This window comes from Thalassophryne amazonica, chromosome 13, assembly GCF_902500255.1.
Source record: "Thalassophryne amazonica chromosome 13, fThaAma1.1, whole genome shotgun sequence".
NCBI lineage: Eukaryota > Metazoa > Chordata > Actinopteri > Batrachoidiformes > Batrachoididae > Thalassophryne > Thalassophryne amazonica.
This window is the reverse complement of record NC_047115.1, coordinates 19,136,299-19,155,316: the sequence shown is the minus strand read 5'-3', so window position 1 is coordinate 19,155,316 and position 19,018 is coordinate 19,136,299. Positions and strand designations below refer to the sequence as shown.

The 19,018-nt window shown below is 41.8% G+C and overlaps 1 protein-coding gene across 1 annotated transcript in view; it reads left to right on the top strand.

Moving 5' to 3' along the window:
* Positions 1–17,051, top strand: part of LOC117523112 (cytochrome P450 3A30-like) — a 37,613-nt gene extending 20,562 nt beyond the window's left edge. The window contains exons 12-13 of the mRNA XM_034184533.1: positions 16,528–16,687; positions 16,766–17,051. Coding sequence (XP_034040424.1) covers positions 16,528–16,687; positions 16,766–16,843 — 238 coding nt within the window. The 3' untranslated portion in view covers positions 16,844–17,051. The remainder of the gene's footprint in view (positions 1–16,527; positions 16,688–16,765) is intronic.
* The last annotated feature ends 1,967 nt before the right edge of the window (positions 17,052–19,018 follow it).

The following is a 19,018-nucleotide window of genomic DNA, read 5'->3' as shown; positions in this document are numbered from 1 at the left end:
CCAGCCGATACTCTTTGGTATTGTTTTTAGGGATAGGGTAGATAGGAGTATTGCATGGGCTTGCAGTTTTTATTAAAACTCCAGCTGCCATTAGTCCCTTAATTACTGGTTTTATGCCTTCAATAGCCTGAGGTTTTAATGGATACTGCCTTTGGTGAGGCAGTTTTGCTCCCGGTTTTACTTTTATTTTTACTGGTAAGGCTGTTTTTACTAGTCCTACATCCATTTTGCTTTTGGACCACACCACTGGTGGTATTTGCTCTAACAATTTCTCTTGTTGGGCCGATAACACCATCTGTCCCTCTGATCTAGGATTGAGCTCCACTTTTTGAGCTATAGCCTCATCATTTACTTTTAAATTAATTCGTATAAACTGCTGGTCTTTTGACAGATGTACTTGTGGACTTTCCATGTTTTGCCATTCTTCAACTTCTGAGGCTGTCTTTACCATTGGACCTAGGTCATGGGATTCATACTTTTCTGAGACTAAAAGGGTCACATGAGGCATGGCATTCGGCACTTGATACCATTGTTGTTCAGCTGAAGTTAGCTTGACAGAAGCTGCGGCCCCTTGGGGGCCTAAATAAATTTCTGTGGTGGTTATGTGAAACAGCCGTTGATTCATCAATGCATCCCAGCAGCATGCATAGTCAGTTTGTTCTTGTTTGGCATCGAACATCAGGGTGACATGTAAAGGTAAACTAGATGTACATACTGCTTCATAGTGTTGTTCTGCCCAGGGCTTCCATTTTTCCCATTCCAGTTGAAGATTTGAATTTTCTGGTTGTAACTTCAGCCAGTATACCATGGGTTGCACAGGTCGGACCTTGTTTTCCATGTCCATAAGCACCATAATGTTGGTGAGTGCTTCGTCAGGAAAGTGTATTTGCAGTCCTTGATGGGTACACACTATCTGGGTTTGTAGCTTACATAAAATGTCTCTTCCCAGCAAATTCACAGGTGTATTTTGTGAGTATAACAGGGGTGCTTCAATTGTTTTCCTGCAATCGTTACAGGAAGTGGGCGTGTAAACGGTATTATTTGAGTCTTCCCAGAGAAGCCGATGGTCTTAATTACAGACCCAGAGAGGGGGAGATGAGCGCCCATTTTCCCTATGCAAGAGTATGTTGCCCCTGTATCCACCATGAAAGGGAAATCTCTGTTTGTATATTAACAGTGACGGTTGGCTCTTCCTTAGGTATCATCGAAATAGCCAATGCCACCGTTTCCCCCTCTGTCTTCTCTAGGCCTCCCTATTGCCAATAGGCAGAGGGTCCAACCCAAGGTCGGGCCGGACAATTTCTCATTCGATGTCCAGGTTGTCCACAGCTCCAACACTCATTAGAGGGTTGATCCCCTATTGGGGGTGTTGGTCCCATAGGCGGTCCCGCTTGACTGTTCCTGGGAGCTGAGTTCTGGAATCTGCTTCCAAATGAAGGTTGGCGAGATCCTCTTCGCCACCCTCCTCTTTGACCTTGAAAGTTCCGTGACTCTCCTCTCCACCCATGACTGTAGGTGGGTCCATTTCCGGGTGTGCCAGTGCTATGGTAGTGATAGTGATGCTCCACTGGTGCTGAGACTTCTCCTGCAGCAGTGCTCCCTGCTGCTCCTTGGGGGCTCTGTGTGGCTGTTACCACAGGTGCCTGTATGGTGGCAGCAGTGTTTGCCGTAGGGCCTGTGCTTGCCGACTCAGAAGGAACAGGGGTCATCATTGGTGCCTGGGTCTTTGTGTTTTCTTTCTTGACTTTGGTTAGCTCTCCCAACTGCATCTGCACCAATTTTTTCGTCAGGGATTTTGCTGCATCTTCTTCTTTTTGTTTTTCTTTCTTGTAGATTTCAAGATGGTGACAAATATGCTCAGAGTATAAAGCCCAATTCATTTTTGATAGTCCCACGACTCCATCTAGGGCTTTCTGAACCTCATCTGGTAGAGCCTTTTTTACAGTTATTTTAAACAGGATTTCAGTTGCTGGAGAATGGTTCCATGCATTTCCTGTTTCCTCCGCCCATCTTTTCTGGAATCGGTGCAGGAACTTCTTTGGGCACTCTTCAGGTGTCCACTCCTCATCATCCAATTTAGAGGGATCCAAGACCTCAGGGTACTTTCTTCTCAGTCCTTCCCACATGGAGTTTCTATAGCGATTAAAGGGGACTTCATCATGTTGATTAGTGCCCATCATTTGTGTTAGTCCAACCTTTCCTGCTAATTCTTCAGTGTCATGTTTTCCCATGACATGCATTAGCAAGGCTTTTATGTCACCTAAAGACAAGGTTACCCCTGCAGTGCCTTCTTCTAAGGCAGTTATCCATCTCCCAGCTCCTTGGGTGATGTCTGGCAGTCTGTTGGCCAGCCCCACCATGTCTGTCCAGCTCCATGGGGTATACACATGATGACCATTTCTAACCACCAATGGGCATATGAGGTCTTCGTCCTCCTCTTCTTCTGTGGGGGCTCCATACTGTCTTCCAGATCGAGTGCGACTGACTGGTTCCAGGCAGTCCATCCAGTCGGTTATATTCTGTTCTAAAGCCGCTATGTCTTTGGCTACGCATCGTTGTCTTTGCCTGAGTCGGGCCTCTTTTGCACTCTCAATGATGATCTCACCAGAAATCTTTCGGGTGGGTGGCTGTATAATGTGATTCCCTTGATTGGGCGTCGACTGTTGTAATATTCTTCTTTCCTCGGTGTCCCTATGTCTTTGTATTCTTTCCTTCGCTAGCCGAAGTTGCTCAGCTAGTTCTTCATTATCTCTTCTGGCCAGATCCAGTGTGTCACAGAAGCTCTTGTGCCACTCTTCGGAGCCTCTATAGCCTGTGAAGGTCCAGTCGGCTGACTTATGGTGGGAGGGGACGGTTTTCAGTGGACCTCGATGTGCAGGCGGAGCCTTCAGGTCTCTCTCTTTATCCTCGTCTGCCTCCGTGTCACTGTTATTTGTGGCCCCCCCTGCTGGTCGTGGTGTGCGACCACTTACTTTCGGACTTGGAGACCTTGTATGATCCATTTGACAGACTGAGGACCTGTCTCCTTGTGGCTCTCGAGCTTTTAGTGTCAGTGTGAATTTGCCCTCCACATCCATGCCTTGGTCCTCTTCACGAGTTCCTAATACAAATTGTCCAGCTGTCTTTCCCATATCATGACGTTTATATGGGGGTGGCTCTGCTTCCCAGCTCGGTGCACTGGCTTTAGTCTCTTTGGATCTTTCCTCTGTCATTTTTTCTCTTTTCTGCTGTAGCCTCTGTGCTTCCTGCTTGAACAAGGCCAAAACTTCTTTTTCTTCAGTGCGTTTTTTGTTGTTTTTTACGTTCTTCTGCTGATCTTTAATTTCTTTTTTCTGTATTTCTACCGCAACTGCTTCACACATCACCGGATCAAATGATCCCTCCAAAGGCCATTGCCTGCCCCCATGTGACCTTTTGTGCCACTTTCTCATACATTGGTTGGCCTTAGTGCGTTTTCCTGGATATTTTCTTAGTACTAAGTCTAGCGGGGTACTTTCCCGACCTTGACCTTGAGAGTTACCCATGTAACCCTGACAAACGCTATGTGAGGTGTTTCTATGGTGTTCTGGTAGTCCCTCAGGGGCTGTCCTGATCCAGACCAATAACTTGCTGGCTGTAACACCTGTTTTGTATTTTAAACCCTTAAAAGGATTCAATTTCCAACTGCTATGCCCGTCTTCTTTTTCTTTAACTAAATATGAAAATTTACCTGTTTCCCACCGAACCTTCCTTGGGACCACAGTCAGAGTCAACCTAGGAAACAGTTCTTCACCTGGATCGGTTGGTAGTGTTACTAAATGATTTAATGGTATGCTAAGTTCTTTATTAGGGTCAGCACAAAGCAGCTCCAGCCACGGGGTTAAACCCTGATGCCACAGATGTCTTATCAGCAGCTCCCAATTAATTAGAGGGAATTGTTCTTTCTTTTGCTTCAGATTGATTACCTTAGTAATCTGCCATAATTTCTGATTGATCTCTTGTTCGTCCTGCCAATGTTCTGCTCCTCCCCTGTCAACATAGGTCCTTTCCAGCCAAAAATGTGTCCTGATTCCCTGGGTTTCGATGTCTCCGTCAGTCAAGTAATGTTCTGGGAGTATTATTTCATCATCACTTAAGTCTCCCATCAATGACTGTCCCAAGCATTGATCAGTCTGTCAGCTTTTTCACTATAATCTAAGCTTTATCTCTTTTGATTTATAACCAATTTTATTTATTTAATCCTCTTACAACCCTAACACTTCCTAATGTCTTTGCTCCCGACTTTCTATTTTCCTTCTAATTTTTTTAACTTTCTGCTTCTAGTCTTTTTCTGCTATATTTGTTTATTAGTTTTCTCTCTTTGAAATAATATCTACCTTCTCTGTATTTACATAGCACTCTTCTCCTGTCTTTTTCTTCACTGTCTCTGTTTCACACTTTCCTCTCTGCCTGTCATGCACCACCCAAGTCCTCCTGTTGGGTCTAAATACCTCCCCCTCGTACTCTTTCACATTAATCTTGTATGTCAGCCAGCTTGCAAGCCCTCACAGCTTTTTGCTTGCACCTCCCCGCTTACTCTCCACTCTCCCACACACAATTTTCAACAGCTTTATACACAAAAATTATTAAAAACAACTTTCTATATATCTGTATCTAGACTTCTGCCACTTTTCACTCCGCGGCTTTAAACAACCTTTTTATTCACTTAACACCAATGTGTTCTGTTTAAGCATGTATCTCTTCTTCACGTTAGACAGCTTCTCCGGCGCTGTCAGCAACTTAATATATTACTTTTTCAAGCCCTCTTTGAGCATACAATATTTCATTTACTTCTACGCCTTACCGCACCTCGCGTGCGTATCCTGTGCTTACTATATTATTTTCACAAGCTCCTTTCTGAGCATACAATATTTCATTTATTTCTACGCCTTACCACGCCTCGCGTGCGTATCCTGTGCCTTTCTGCACTTTCTTCTACCTTTTTTTTCACTTACTGAGCTCCTCGTGAGCTTAATGTGCCTTTGCACTGAAAATATTCTCTTTTTCTTTTCTTATAAAAAAACTCATATTACTGTGTACTTAATTACTTATTCTTCTCCCACGCCCCACAAGCGTGTATTTGGTGCCTTACTGCACTATTTTATGCTTCATTAATTCTCATGTATTCTGCACTAACTCTTCATTTATTATTTTTTTTTTAATAGTTTTTCTCTTTTCTTAAAAAATGACGTCCTTTATTGAGCTCTTTTACTTACTGTCAGCGGTGCCACTTTGCACTTTCCTTTTTAATCTCTTTATCATGTACGGTATTTCTACTGCGCCCCCTCAGGCGCTTATCTTGTGCTTTCTCTGCACGTATTCTCTGTTAAACTCTTTTTCCTCACTTATTTCACTTCAGTCTCTGTTAAACTCTTTAAATAACCTTGTATTACCTTGTATCTATTTGTCAGTATACTCCCCTAAATTAACCCCTACAGCACATGCTATCAGCCGGCACGTTAGTAACGAATTTCAACACCAATTATTCCCCAAGCATCCAGGTTAGTTCTCCACGCACTCTTTCCGCACCAGAGTTCATGAACATTCCTGACCTTTCACTCACACAGACATTCTTTTTTTTTCCCGGGAACACACACACCTTCTGAGCATTTTATCTACAAGGCCTGATAATTTTCAATCTTATCTTTTTTAGTCTCTTATCAATTTTCTTAGTCCAGGTTCTTTTGGGTAAGAGGCAATTAAAAATATCACCTGTCAACTTGGGCGGAAATCCCGACTCACTCCTCCAGATCGTGCAGAAGTTATAAAAGGTTTCTGCTTACCTTTTAGTCGTGATCACTGTTATTTACGGTCTGGAGGGATGAGCTGGACTGCCCCAGGCTGCCGGAATGCCCCTGGACCCTCCTGAAGCTGGCTCGCCAAGTTCTGTCGCGGCTCGTCTTTAGTCTTCTCAGGATGTCGTCTTTTAGATAACACAAACTAACTGCAAGTGATATGCTAGAAAATGACACAACACTTTAGAATAATTCAGCCTTAAGCAAGATAAAATGCACAGAGTTTTTAAGTTTATTTAAGCCTTCGACACAAAGCTTAGACAAACTGAGTCCTCTAGAGAGACTGAATATGACAACCGCGCTCATCTATTTATTGGAGACCCGCGGGCATCGCTCCTCCTTCGACTTTTTTATTTATTTCATTCCCAAGACATGGTTTTCTATTGGAAGCGTCCTCTAGTGAACCCTAAGCAGGTGTTAGGCCATTATTTCAATGTGACAAACGCTCCCATTAAAACATGAAGGATTTACAACTGATTTTTTTAAAAGACCTTCAGCCACAGGTGCAGCTGGCCTGAGGCCCCCTCCGCACGTGGCCTCAGCCACACGTGCAGCTGGCCTGAGGCCCCTGCACGCGGCCTGCGGGAAAGCACCTAAAGGCCTTGGAAAGCCCCTGACAGACTAAATGACTAATAGAGCCCTTTTTTTTGGGTTGAACACCTGCTAGTTCAACCAGAGGACATACAGTTCGGATCAGGACACTTGATAGTTCATCACAGTTCAAATATGGACCTAAAAATTCTTCTACAGATGCGTGGTCACCCATCTAACTGGGCAACTCTGGCTAGTGTGCACTGACTTCTTCTTCTTCTTCTTTCTTGTCTTTCGGCTGTTCTCGTTAGGGGGCGCCACAGCAGATCAATCGTTTCTATCTCACCCTGTCCTCTGTATCTTCCTCTGTCACACCAACCACCTGCATGCCCTCTCTCAGCACATCCATGAACCTCCTCTTTGGTCTCCCTCTTCTCCTCCTCCCTGGTGGCTCCATCCTCAGCATCCTTCTCCCTATATACCCTGGGTCCCTCCTCTGCACATGTCCAAACCATCTCAATCTCGCCTCTCTGACTTTGTCTCCAAACCATCCCACCTGAGCTGTCCCTCTGATATGTTCATTCCTAATCTTGTCCATTCTTGTCACTCCCAAAGAGAATCTCAACATCTTCAGCTCTGCCACCTCCAGCTCTGCCTCCTGTCTTTTTGTTAGTGCCACTGTCTCTAAACCATACAACATAGCTGGTCTCACTACTGTTTTGTAAACTTTCTCCTTCACTCTTGCTGATATTCTTCGGTCACAAATCACTCCTGCTACCTTTCTCCACCCACTCCACCCTGCCTGCACTCTCTTCTTCACCTCTCTACCACACTCTCCATTACTTTGAACAGTTGACCCCAAATATTTAAACTCATCTACTTTCACCACTTCTACTCCTTGTAACTGCACTATTCCACTGGGCTCTCTCTCATTCACACACATGTACTCAGTCTTGCTTCTACTGACTTTCATTCCCCTTCTCTTCAAAGCATATCTCCACTTCTCCAGACTAGACTCAACTTGCTCTCTACTCTCACTACAGATCACAATGTCATCTGCAAACATCATAGTCCATGGGGACTCCTGTCTGATCTCATCTGTCAACCTGTCCATCACCACTGCAAACAAGAAAGGACTCAGAGCTGATCCTTGGTGTAATCCCACCTCCACCTTGAATGCGTCTGTCATTCCGACTGCGCATCTCACCGCTGTCACATTATTCTTGTACATGTCCTGCACTACCCTAACATACTTCTCTGCCACTCCAGACGTCCTCATACAATGCCACAACTCTTCTCTTGGCACCCTATCATAAGCTTTTTCTAAGTCCACAAACACACAATGTAACTCTTTCTGTCCTTCTCTGTACTTTTCCAACAGTATTCTCAGAGCAAACATTGCATCTGTAGTGCTCTTTCTCAACCATATTGCTGCTCACAGATCTTCACCTGTTTTCTAAGCCTAGCTTCTACTACTCTTTCCCATAACTTCATGCTGTGGCTGATCAGCTTTATGCCTCTGTAATTACTGCAGCTCTGCACATCACCCTTGTTCTTGAAAATAGGAACCAGCACACTTCGTCTCCACTCCTCAGGCATCCTCTCACTTTCCAAGATTTTATTAAACAATCTGGTTAGAAACTCTACTGCCATCTCTCCTAGACATTTCCATGCCTCCATTGGAATGTCATCTGGACCAACTGCCTTTCCACTCTTCATCCTCTTCATAGTAGCCCTCACTTCTTCCTTGCTAATCTCTTTTACTTCCTGATTTACTCTCACCACATCATCCAGCCTTTTCTCTCGCTCATTTTCTTTATTCATCAACTCTTCAAAATATTCCCTCCACCTTCTCAGCACACACTCCTCACTTGTCAGCACATTACCATGTGCATCTTTTACCACCCTAACCTGCTGCACATCCTTTCCAGCTCTGTCCCTTTGTCTGCCCAATCGGTACAAGTCCTTTTCTCCTTCCTTACTATTCAACGTCTTGTACAGCTCGCAATATGCCTTTTCCTTTGCTTTTGCCACTTCTCTTCTCGCCTTACGCCGCATCTCCTTGTACTCCTGTCTACTTTCTTCATCTCTCCGACTATCCCAAAACTTTTTCGCCAACCTCTTTCTCCTTATGCTTTCCTGGACCTCTTCATTCCACCACCAAGTCTCCTTGTCTTCCTTCCACTGTCCAGATGTCATACCCAGTACTGCCCTAGCTGTCTCCCTCACCACATCTGCAGTACTTTTCCAGTTGTCCAAAATTGCTTCCCCTCCAACAAGTGCTTCTCTCACCTGCTCGCTAAATTTCACACAACAGTCTCCCTCCTTCAGCTTCCACCATCTGATCCTTTGCTGAGCTCTCACTCTCTTCTTCTTCTTTACCTCTAAAGTCATCCTACAAACAACCATCCTATGCTGTCTAGTGAAAGTCTCTCCTGCTACCACCTTACACTCTGTGATTTCTTTTAGCTTGCATCTCCTATAAAGAATGTAGTCCACCTGTGTGCACCTTCCTCCACTCTTATATGTTACCCTGTGCTCCTCCCTTTTCTTAAAGTAGGTATTCACCACAGCCATTTCCATCCTTTTTGCAAAATCAACTACCATCTGTCCTTCCCCATTCCTATCCTTGATACCATATCTACCCATTACTTCCTCATCACCTCTGTTCCCTTCACCAACATGCCCATTGAAGTCTGCTCCTATCACCACTCTTTCATGCTTGGGCACACTCTCCACCACCTCATCTAACACACTCCAGAAATCTTCTTTCTCCTTCATCTCACAACCTACCTGTGGGGCATATGCACTGATGATATTCATCATCACCCCTTCAATTTCCATCTTCACACTCATCACCCTGTCAGACACTTGTTTAACCTCCAACACACTTTTAACATACTCTTCCTTTAAAATGACTCCAACACCATTTCTCTTCCTGTCCTCACCATGGTACAACAACTTGTACCCACCGCCGACGCTCCTGCTCTTACTTCCCTTCCACTTGGTCTCTTGCACACACAATATGTCTACCTTTCTCCTCTCCATCATATCAGCCAGCTCTCTCCCTTTACCAGTCATACTACCAACATTCAAAGTCCCCACTCTCATTTCCACCCTTCTAGTTTTCTTCTCCTGCTGTTTGTAGCAACGTTTTCCTCCTCTTCTTCATCGTCTTCGCCCAGCAGTAGCCCAATTTCCACCGGCACCCTGTTGGGCAATAGCACCGGTGGCGGATGTTGTTAACCCGGGCCGCGACTGATCCGGTATGGGAATTCGATTCTGAGTCTGCATAGTTGGGTTGGCTTGTTTTATGCCGGATGCCCTTCCTGACGCAACCTTCCTCATTTATCCGGGCTTGGGACCGGCACTCAGAATGTACTGGCTGCACACCCCATGTGGCTAGTGTGCACTGACATAGCTTATAAATCTTGTTAAGAAACAGCTGAAAAATGCCAGAGAGCTCCACATGTTGGCAATGCCACAACCGGAGGAAGAAAAAAACCAAGATTTAGAACCAAAGTAAAGGAAAGGAGTATTGCAGTAAATGGTGTCAAATTATGGAACAATCTTAATAAAGAAATTAAAGAATTAAGGTCGCTTAAATTATTTAAAAAACATATTAAATTAGATGTATTAAGTAAGTATGAAACTATGAAGTAAGTCAGTGGGCTGCAAGAAAGTCAAAAAAAAAAAAAAAAGTAAACTGTTAATAATGTTTGGAGTGTCTTAAGTTTAAATGTAACCTGTCAGTGATGTAATCTATTAATTTCTGGTCATAATTATGAAATGGGTCAGTGGTATGTGACAAGTTAAAGAAATGCAATCTGTTAAATAATGTTGACTATGATGCTGTATATTGAAAGATTGTATTGTTAAAAGGGGCAGAAATCATAAGACTTGTTCTTCTTTCTGCTCCTTTTCATTCTGGTATTGTGGTGCTTTTGTTTTTTGCTTTTCTGTTTTTCTTTTAAATGAATGAAATAAATATTAAAAAGAAAAGAAAAGAAAGAAGGGAGACAACATTTCCCTCTGTAAGTAATTAACGTTGGTTATCCTTGTTACTTTTTCCATGACTTTTGGGCCATAAACTGGTGTATCTTGCAGAGTGTCATGCCTGTGCAATGCATGAATATGAAGTGGTATACTATGTATGTACATGATCATCCACAAAAGAACTGATTATTGGATTTTTACCTGTAACTTTTGAAAGAACTGTACCCAATCTGAGAATTTAGAAACCACCTGGAATGGAATTTTACTCAAAGCTGAATTAATTCAGAACTATACAAAAATGGATTTACCATGTGGAATTAATTCATACAGCCTGTGTGCCCAGTCTGGATTGTGTGTATTGCGATATTGTGCCTTATTAAGTCTGCAGAATTTGGAAGCTGGAACATATCGGATCTGTGTAAACTTTCAACACTAAAGCCACCTTGATACTTGCACAAATTTGATCCCCGCACTGCTGCGCAATTTGTCGTGCCAATGGGACCCGCTTTTGTCCCGCTTGATGCCACGCTATGTAAAAATAAAGTAAAATGATCATTTTGTAGCTGATGACATATTGGCTCTCAGAACTCTCATCGTTCCCAGAATCACAGAGAAATTATACAGCTTCAGCTTGTCTCATGCACGTTGTGAGGCAGAGAACGCATTTGGAATCGTCTCAAAAGTAATTATTTATAATATACTCGTATATTGGAGTAGATTGGTAAAACAGCTGCATTTTCATTCTTTATTATGAGTGAGATAATGTATCTGTAAAATTATGTTTATTATAGATCAGTGGTCTCCAAACTATTCCAGAAAGGGCCGAGAGGGTGCAGGTTTTCTTTGCAACCACTGACTTCAGCAGGTGATTTCACTGATTAACATCCCTTTGAACAGGTGGGATGAGTTCATCAGTAAAATCACTTGCTGAAGTCAGTGGCTGCAAAGAAAACGTGCATCCTCTCGGCCCTTTCTGGAATAGTTTGGAGACCACTGTTATACACTCAACAAAAATATAAACGCAACACTTTTGGTTTTGCTCCCATTTTGTATGAGATGAACTCAAAGATCTAAAACTTTTTCCACATACACAATATCACCATTTCCCTCAAATATTTTTCACAAACCAGTCTAAATCTGTGATAGTGAGCACTTCTCCTTTGCTGACATAATCCACCCCACCTCACAGGTGTGCCATATCAAGATGCTGATTAGACACCATGATTAGTGCACAGGTGTGCCTTAGACTGTCCACAATAAAAGGCCACTCTGAAAGGTGCAGTTTTGTTTTATTGGGGGGGGATATCAGTCAGTATCTGGTGTGACCACCATTTGCCTCATGCAGTGCAACACATCTCCTTCGCATAGAGTTGATCAGGTTGTCAATTGTGGCCTGTGGAATGTTGGTCCACTCCTCTTCAATGGCTGTGCGACGTTGCTGGATATTGGCAGGAACTGGTACACGCTGTCATATACGCCGGTCCAGAGCATCCCAAACATGCTCAATGGGTGACATGTCCGGTGAGTATGCCGGCCATGCAAGAACTGGGACATTTTCAGCTTCCAAGAATTGTGTACAGATCCTTGCAACATGGGGCCGTGCATTATCCTGCTGCAACATGAGGTGATGTTCTTGGATGTATGGCACAACAATGGGCCTCAGGATCTCGTCACGGTATCTCTGTGCATTCAAAATGCCATCAATAAAATGCACCTGTGTTCTTCGTCCATAACAGATGCCTGCCCATACCATAACCCCACCGTCACCATGGGCCACTCGATCCACAATACTGACATCAGAAAACCGCTCACCCACACGACGCCACACACGCTGTCTGCCATCTGCCCTGGACAGTGTGAACCGGGATTCATCCGTGAAGAGAACACCTCTCCAACGTGCCAAACACCAGCGAATGTGAGCATTTGCCCACTCAAGTTGGTTACGACGACGAACTGGAGTTCAGAGTGGCCTTTTATTGTGGGCAGTCTAAGGCACACCTGTGCACTAATCATGGTGTCTAATCAGCATCTTGATATGGCACACCTGTGAGGTGGGATGGATTATCTCAGCAAAGGAGACATGCTCACTATCACAGATTTAGACTGGTTTTTGAACAGTATTTGAGGGAAATGGTGATATTGTGTATGTGGAAAAAGTTTTAGATCTTTGAGTTCATCTCATACAAAATGGGAGCAAAACCAAAAGTGTTGCATTTATATTTTTGTTGAGTGTAGATTGTAATTTATTATAATTGTTAAGATGCCCTGCACTGCCTTTACAATATAAATTATAATTACCTTTGAGACGATTCCAAATGCGTTCCCTGCCACACGATGTGCATGAGACAAGCTAAAGCTGTATAATTTCTCTGTAATTCTGGGAGCGATGAGAGGATGGTTTCATCAACCAAGTTGTGAGAGCAAATGCATCATTGGCTATGAAATGATCATTTTATTTTATTTTTACATAGAGTGGCTTCAAGTGAAACAAAAGCGGGTCACAATGACACAATGAACTGCGTGGCGCAGTGTGGGGATCAAATTTGTGAAAGTGCCAAGGTGGCTTAACTTGTTTGGATCATGACATGTTCATCTTCAACTTGTGTACCTTGATATTTCCTGGCAGTGCCTGGAATAAAATGTGACTCATGAATGATCATCCGCAAAGGAATTGAGTAAAATTTCAACACTAATATTTCGGAATGTGTGGGTGTCAGGGTAGGTTTAATACATTCCTTACATAATTTAAGGTAAATTAATTTTACTGGTTCAATATCCAGGTAAGAACAGTATAGTAACACATATTTTGCAAGCTTTAATCCGATGATGACTGATAATACACACGAAAACATTTTGTCAATATTTTGTCCGGTTAGAAAGTGCCAGCTTGCCCTCCATGAAGGAACATTCGCGTTAGGCAGGCAGCAGTGCGGCTGTGGACTCTAGTACTCATTTGTGTCTCTGTGGTACACACCAGCCCTGCTGGATAACCTTTGCAGTCCAGAGGTATGGAGCAGGGTAATATAACTTCAAACAGCCTCCTGCCCAGAGGTGTCAAGTAACGAAGTACAAATACTTCGTTACTGTACTTAAGTACACTTTTTAGGTATCTATACTTTACTCCATTACTTATTTTTCTGCCTACTTCCGACTTCTACTTATTACATTTTCACACAAGTATCTGTACTTTCTATTCCTTACATTTTTAAAACAAACAGCCTCGTTACTCTTGGCTTCAGCGCCGGTGCGCACATCCACCGGCGCGGCTTTACCGAGGTGCCAGCGCGGATTTATCTGACCATGGGTCCGAAGAAGGCACTGACGGCGGAGGAGGGAGACGATATCAAGAAGTCCCTGGACTTTTTGTCTGAGGAAATCTCTGTTGTTAAAATGCAGCAGAAATCCATTATGGAGCTGGTGGAAGAAGTGAAGGCTCTCCGGATCCAGAATGCCGAGAAAGACCGGCGTCTGGTGCACCTGGAGAACCGTGTTGCAGAGTTGGAACAGTACACAAGGATGAACGACGTTATTATTACAGGAATTCATATTAAACCTCGATCCTACGCATGGGCAGTGTCAGAAGACAGCGGAGGGGAGGCCAGTGAGCAGGAGGCCAGCTCAGTGGAACAACAGGTGGCTGACTTCCTGCAATCTAAAGGTATTCAAATGGACTGTAATAACATTGAAGCGTGCCACCCCCTGCCCAGGAGAGAGGATGGAGACAAGCAAGCAGTTATAATGAGGTTTGTCAACAGAAAACATAAAATGGCATTATTAAAACAGGGACGGAAACTCAAAGGAACAAACGTATTCATCAATGAACATCTGACCAAAAGAAACGCAGACATCGCCAGGAAAGCTCGTCTCTTAAAAAAGCAGGGAAAAATTCAACAGACATGGACATCCAACTGCAAAACATTCATCAAACTGAACGGAACACCAGAACAAGCGAAGGTTATGGTAATCAGGAACATCAAGGAACTGGACAAATACGACCAATAAGGTATGAGGACACAAACGCATCACAACACCATGACACAGACCAGAGGAACCTATTCATCTACTACATCATCTACATCTGGAGACAAGAAGGATATAACTCACAGGATTGATGATCATGGAAAACTAGAACTGAGAACATTTAAATACACAGACCACAATGTACTGGACTTGGAGCACGATATAGACCCGGACAATAATTTCTTCTCAAATATTAATGACAGTTGTTGCTATTATACAGATGAACAGTTTAATCGGATCATTAAAACGGATAACAAATTATCAATAATCCATTTCAACAGCAGAAGTCTGTATGCAAACTTTAACAACATTAAAGAATATTTAAGTCAATTTAAAAAAAAAATTAACATAATTGCTATATCAGAAACATGGATCAATGAAGATAAAGGAATGGATTTGAACCAGTCGAAGCAGTGGTTTGCAGATTGAAGCAATGCTTCAACCTGTTGTTTCGTTTATTCTTTCTTTCTTTCGCTTAATTTTCCCCCGCTAAAACCCTAAAGAGCATACTTCTGTGAGTATTATTTACCTTTTCTATGTTAAACCGACCTGTTATGGTCTTCTGAAACAGTTGATAGATGTATTTTATAACTTAAAAATGGGAGCGACGCTAACACGTTAGCATGTCTATGGCATTTTCAATGTTAAAAGTTAGCATGAAGCAGTTCCAGCTGTCTTCACGTTCAGGTGCATTTGTTTTCAAATTGTAATATTTCTTAAATTTATTTTTGTTTATATATTAATAATCTAATGATAATTATTATATACAATTTCAGAGAAAGAGACAAAAAGAACCTGAATAGAAACACAACAGAAAATAAAATATAAAAGCAACTAACAATGAACATACATACAGAAATAAATAAGTGTTTCCTGTGAACACCTAGTGACTCTTACACCTCCATTTCATCCCTGTTTTATTTAAGTTTAATGACAGTTTGTTTCGGTCAAACCATATTGTCAATGTGTTAATTTCTTCAGTGATTTCCTCCAGAACTATCTGCCAAACTAGAAAACTGCTGCATCCTAGTAAGAGCAGAATACTACTGGAATGAATCTGAATAAGGAAAGTTTTTTTTTTCTCACTAAATGGATGCTGCTCTCACTGCAGTTTATTGTCTGGAATAGTCCCAGATTGCATTTCAGAGCTTCTAGAATTGAAACATTTTCATGCAGGTGGTGTTGGGGGTAATTTGGGGTTTTGGGTCTTGGGCCACATGTAGAACGAATCAGTTTTTAAATGAAGCTTTCAATTCATATAGTGGCATCTACCTTTTTTTTTTTTTTCTTTTTTTTTTTTAAGGTTACTTTATACTTTTATACTTTAAGTAGGTTTTGGAGCACATACTTTTTCACTTTACTTGAGTAAAGAGGTCTAGTTGATACTTCAACTTTTACCAGAGTGTTTTTAAACTGCAGTATCTATACTTCTACTTAAGTAACAAATGTGTGTACTTTTGACACCACTGCTCCTGCCACACACAAATATTTTATTTCTTTTGATGTCCTTTTTTCCACCTGCATGAACTGATGGGAAGCATAGTGGTGCAGTTTTACTGCTCTGACCTCTCAACAAGAAGAGCCAGCATTCAAAGACACCTTTGCCATAATTTCTGAGTATATCTGAAGTTCAGTCAAAAAAGGCATCTGATGTGAAACGTGTGACATATCAACATGCGAATCAATGCCAGATCTGCTGTTCTGAGCAGTAGAGAGCTCCCTCTGGTGATCTGAGATTTTGTGACATAGGGAGCAAAGAAACACACACACTTTTGAGAAAAGGACTTGTACCGACAGGCCAGACAAAGGGTTCAAGCTGTCAAGGATGTTCAACAGGTTTGATCTGAATGGTTCAAAAGAAACTAAATTCAAGCTCTGGAATGCCCTTGTAGGTCGCGGCAGGACATGAAGCGGGCAATTCTACTTAGAAACTGTCCAGTGTGACTGAACTGAAGTAGATGTTGCAGTCATTGTTACCAATCAGATATACACAAACCAAAGAAATTGGGAGGTGACAAACATCTTTATCACCTGTAGAACCTGTTATAATATGCAGCCCTTCAGCTGGTTTCTTTCATCTTTTTATCATGGTTTTGAGAGAAAAATGCACGCACACGTGCACAGCTGTACTCGTCATTTTAATGAATGGGAGTTTCTGTATTTTTAGGTTCAGTAAAGACAACGGTGAGGTGAACCCCTATGTGTATATGCCGTTTGGACTCGGCCCTCGTAATTGCATTGGGATGCGCTACGCCATCCTTGTCCTGAAGGCTGTCCTTGTCCGGCTCCTGCAGAATTACAATTTGGAAACTTGCAAAGAAACTGTGGTAAGACCAGCACTCAAAGGCATGTGTTCACACAACTCACTGTTTTGTCACATTACTCACAGTCATGTCTTCTTTAAGATTCCGTTGGAGTTTACATGGACGTACCAGCCCAAAGAGCCTGTCAAACTAAAATTTGTTCCCAGAAGACATCAGTGAAGAGAAGTCAGCTTCAAATACATCTACACGCTTGTCTTTACAATGTGGCTGCTGCCAACAATATAGTTTAAATATTCAAACTCTTTTGTGCAGTTTGATCAGTTGTTCATTACCCTTGATATTACAGCCATCACATCAAAGTAGTTAATATAGGCCAATAACTTCGAAGTCTGTGATAGAAAATAATTTAAGACCACTATAATGACCCCATAATTGCAGAGTTCAAGGTGCTGTTGTTGTCTGAGTGGTCTTTTTTTTTTGTTTGTTTTTTTGGCAAAGATGATAAAGCCTTATGTGCCAGGAACATACACAAGGAGACTGTTTGTCATGTGTTTGTTTCTATGATTTAAAAAATAATGGGCAGTAGAGCTTTTTCATTTTTCACACCAACTTTGTGGAACAGTCTGGCATTTGAAGTGAGGAAATCAACATCTGCTGAGATATTTAAGGTAAAACATAAGACTAAGTTTTGTTTCGTCTGTGGCGTATAACCTTTGATGGTTGTTATGTACAGTTCTGCTGATGTCTTTGTGTGTAGCTTTATAATTTCAATTCTTTGATTTTATTTTTTAATGTATCTTTTATGTTTTATTGTTTTAACCCCTTTTGGACTCAGTTTGTGCAGCACTTTGTAAGTCCGTTATAAATAAAGTTATTATCACCAATATTATTTTTATCTAGAAAAATAAAAATATGTTTGACTCTGACATCTGTGTTGTACAACCCCTGGCAAAAATTATGGAATCACTGGCCTCGGATGATGTTCATTCAGTTGTTTAATTTTGTAGAAAAAAAGCAGATCACAGACATGACACAAAACTAAATTCATTTCAAATGGCAACTTTCTGGCTTTAAGAAACACTATAAGAAATCAAGAAAAAAAGATTGTGACAGTCAGTAACGGTTACTTTTTTAGACCAAGCAGAGGAAAAAAATATGGAATCACTCAATTCTGAGGAATAAATTATGGAATCACCCTGTAAATTTTCATCCCCCAAACTAACACCTGCATCAAATCAGATCTGCTCGTTGACATTGACCCTATGCCATGACATTGACCCTATGTGTCTTTTTGCAAGGAATGTTTTCACAGTTTTTGCTCTATGGCAAGATGCATTATCATCTTGAAAAATGATTTAATCATCCCCAAACATCCTTTCAATTGTCCAAAATATCAACGTAAACTTGTGCATTTATTGATGATGTAATGACAGCCATCTCCCCAGTGCCTTTACCTGACATGCAGCCCCATATCATCAATGACTGTGGAAATTTACATGTTCTCTTCAGGCAGTCATCTTTATAAATCTCATTGGAACGGCACCAAACAAAAGTTCCAGCATCATCACCTTGCCCAATGCAGATTCGAGATTCATCACTGAATATGACTTTCATCCAGTCATCCACAGTCCACGATTGCTTTTCCTTAGCCCATTGTAACCTTGTTTTTTTTCTGTTTAGGTATTAATGATGGCTTTTGTTTAGCTTTTCTGTATGTAAATCCCATTTCCTTTAGGCGGTTTCTTACAGTTCGGTCACAGACGTTAACTCCAGTTTCCTCCCATTCGTTCCTCATTTGTTTTGTTGTGCATTTTTCGATTTTTGAGACTTATTGCTTTAAGTTTTCTGTCTTGACGCTTTGATGTCTTCCTTGGTCTACCAGTATGTTTGCCTTTAACAACCTTCCCATGTTGTTTGTATTTGGTCCAGAGTTTAAACACAGCTGACTGTGAACAACCAACATCTTTTGCAACATTGCGTGATGATTTACCCTCTTTTAAGAGTTTGATAATCCTCTCCTTTGTTTCAATTGACATCTCGCGTGTTGGTGCCATGATTCATGTCAGTCCACTTGGTGCAACAGCTCTCCAAGGTGTGATCACTCCTTTTTAGATGCAGACTAACGAGCAGATCTGATATGATGCAGGTGTTAGTTTTGGGGATGAAAATTTACAGGGTGATTCCATAATTTTTTCCTCAGAATTGAGTGATTCCATATTTTTTTCCTCTGCTTGGTCTAAAAAAGTAACCGTTACTGACTGCCACAATCTTTTTTTCTTGATTTCTTATAGTGTTTCTTAAAGCCAGAAAGTTGCCATTTGAAATGACTTTAGTTTTGTGTCATGTCTGTGATCTGCTTTTTTTCTACAAAATTAAACAACTGAATGAACATCC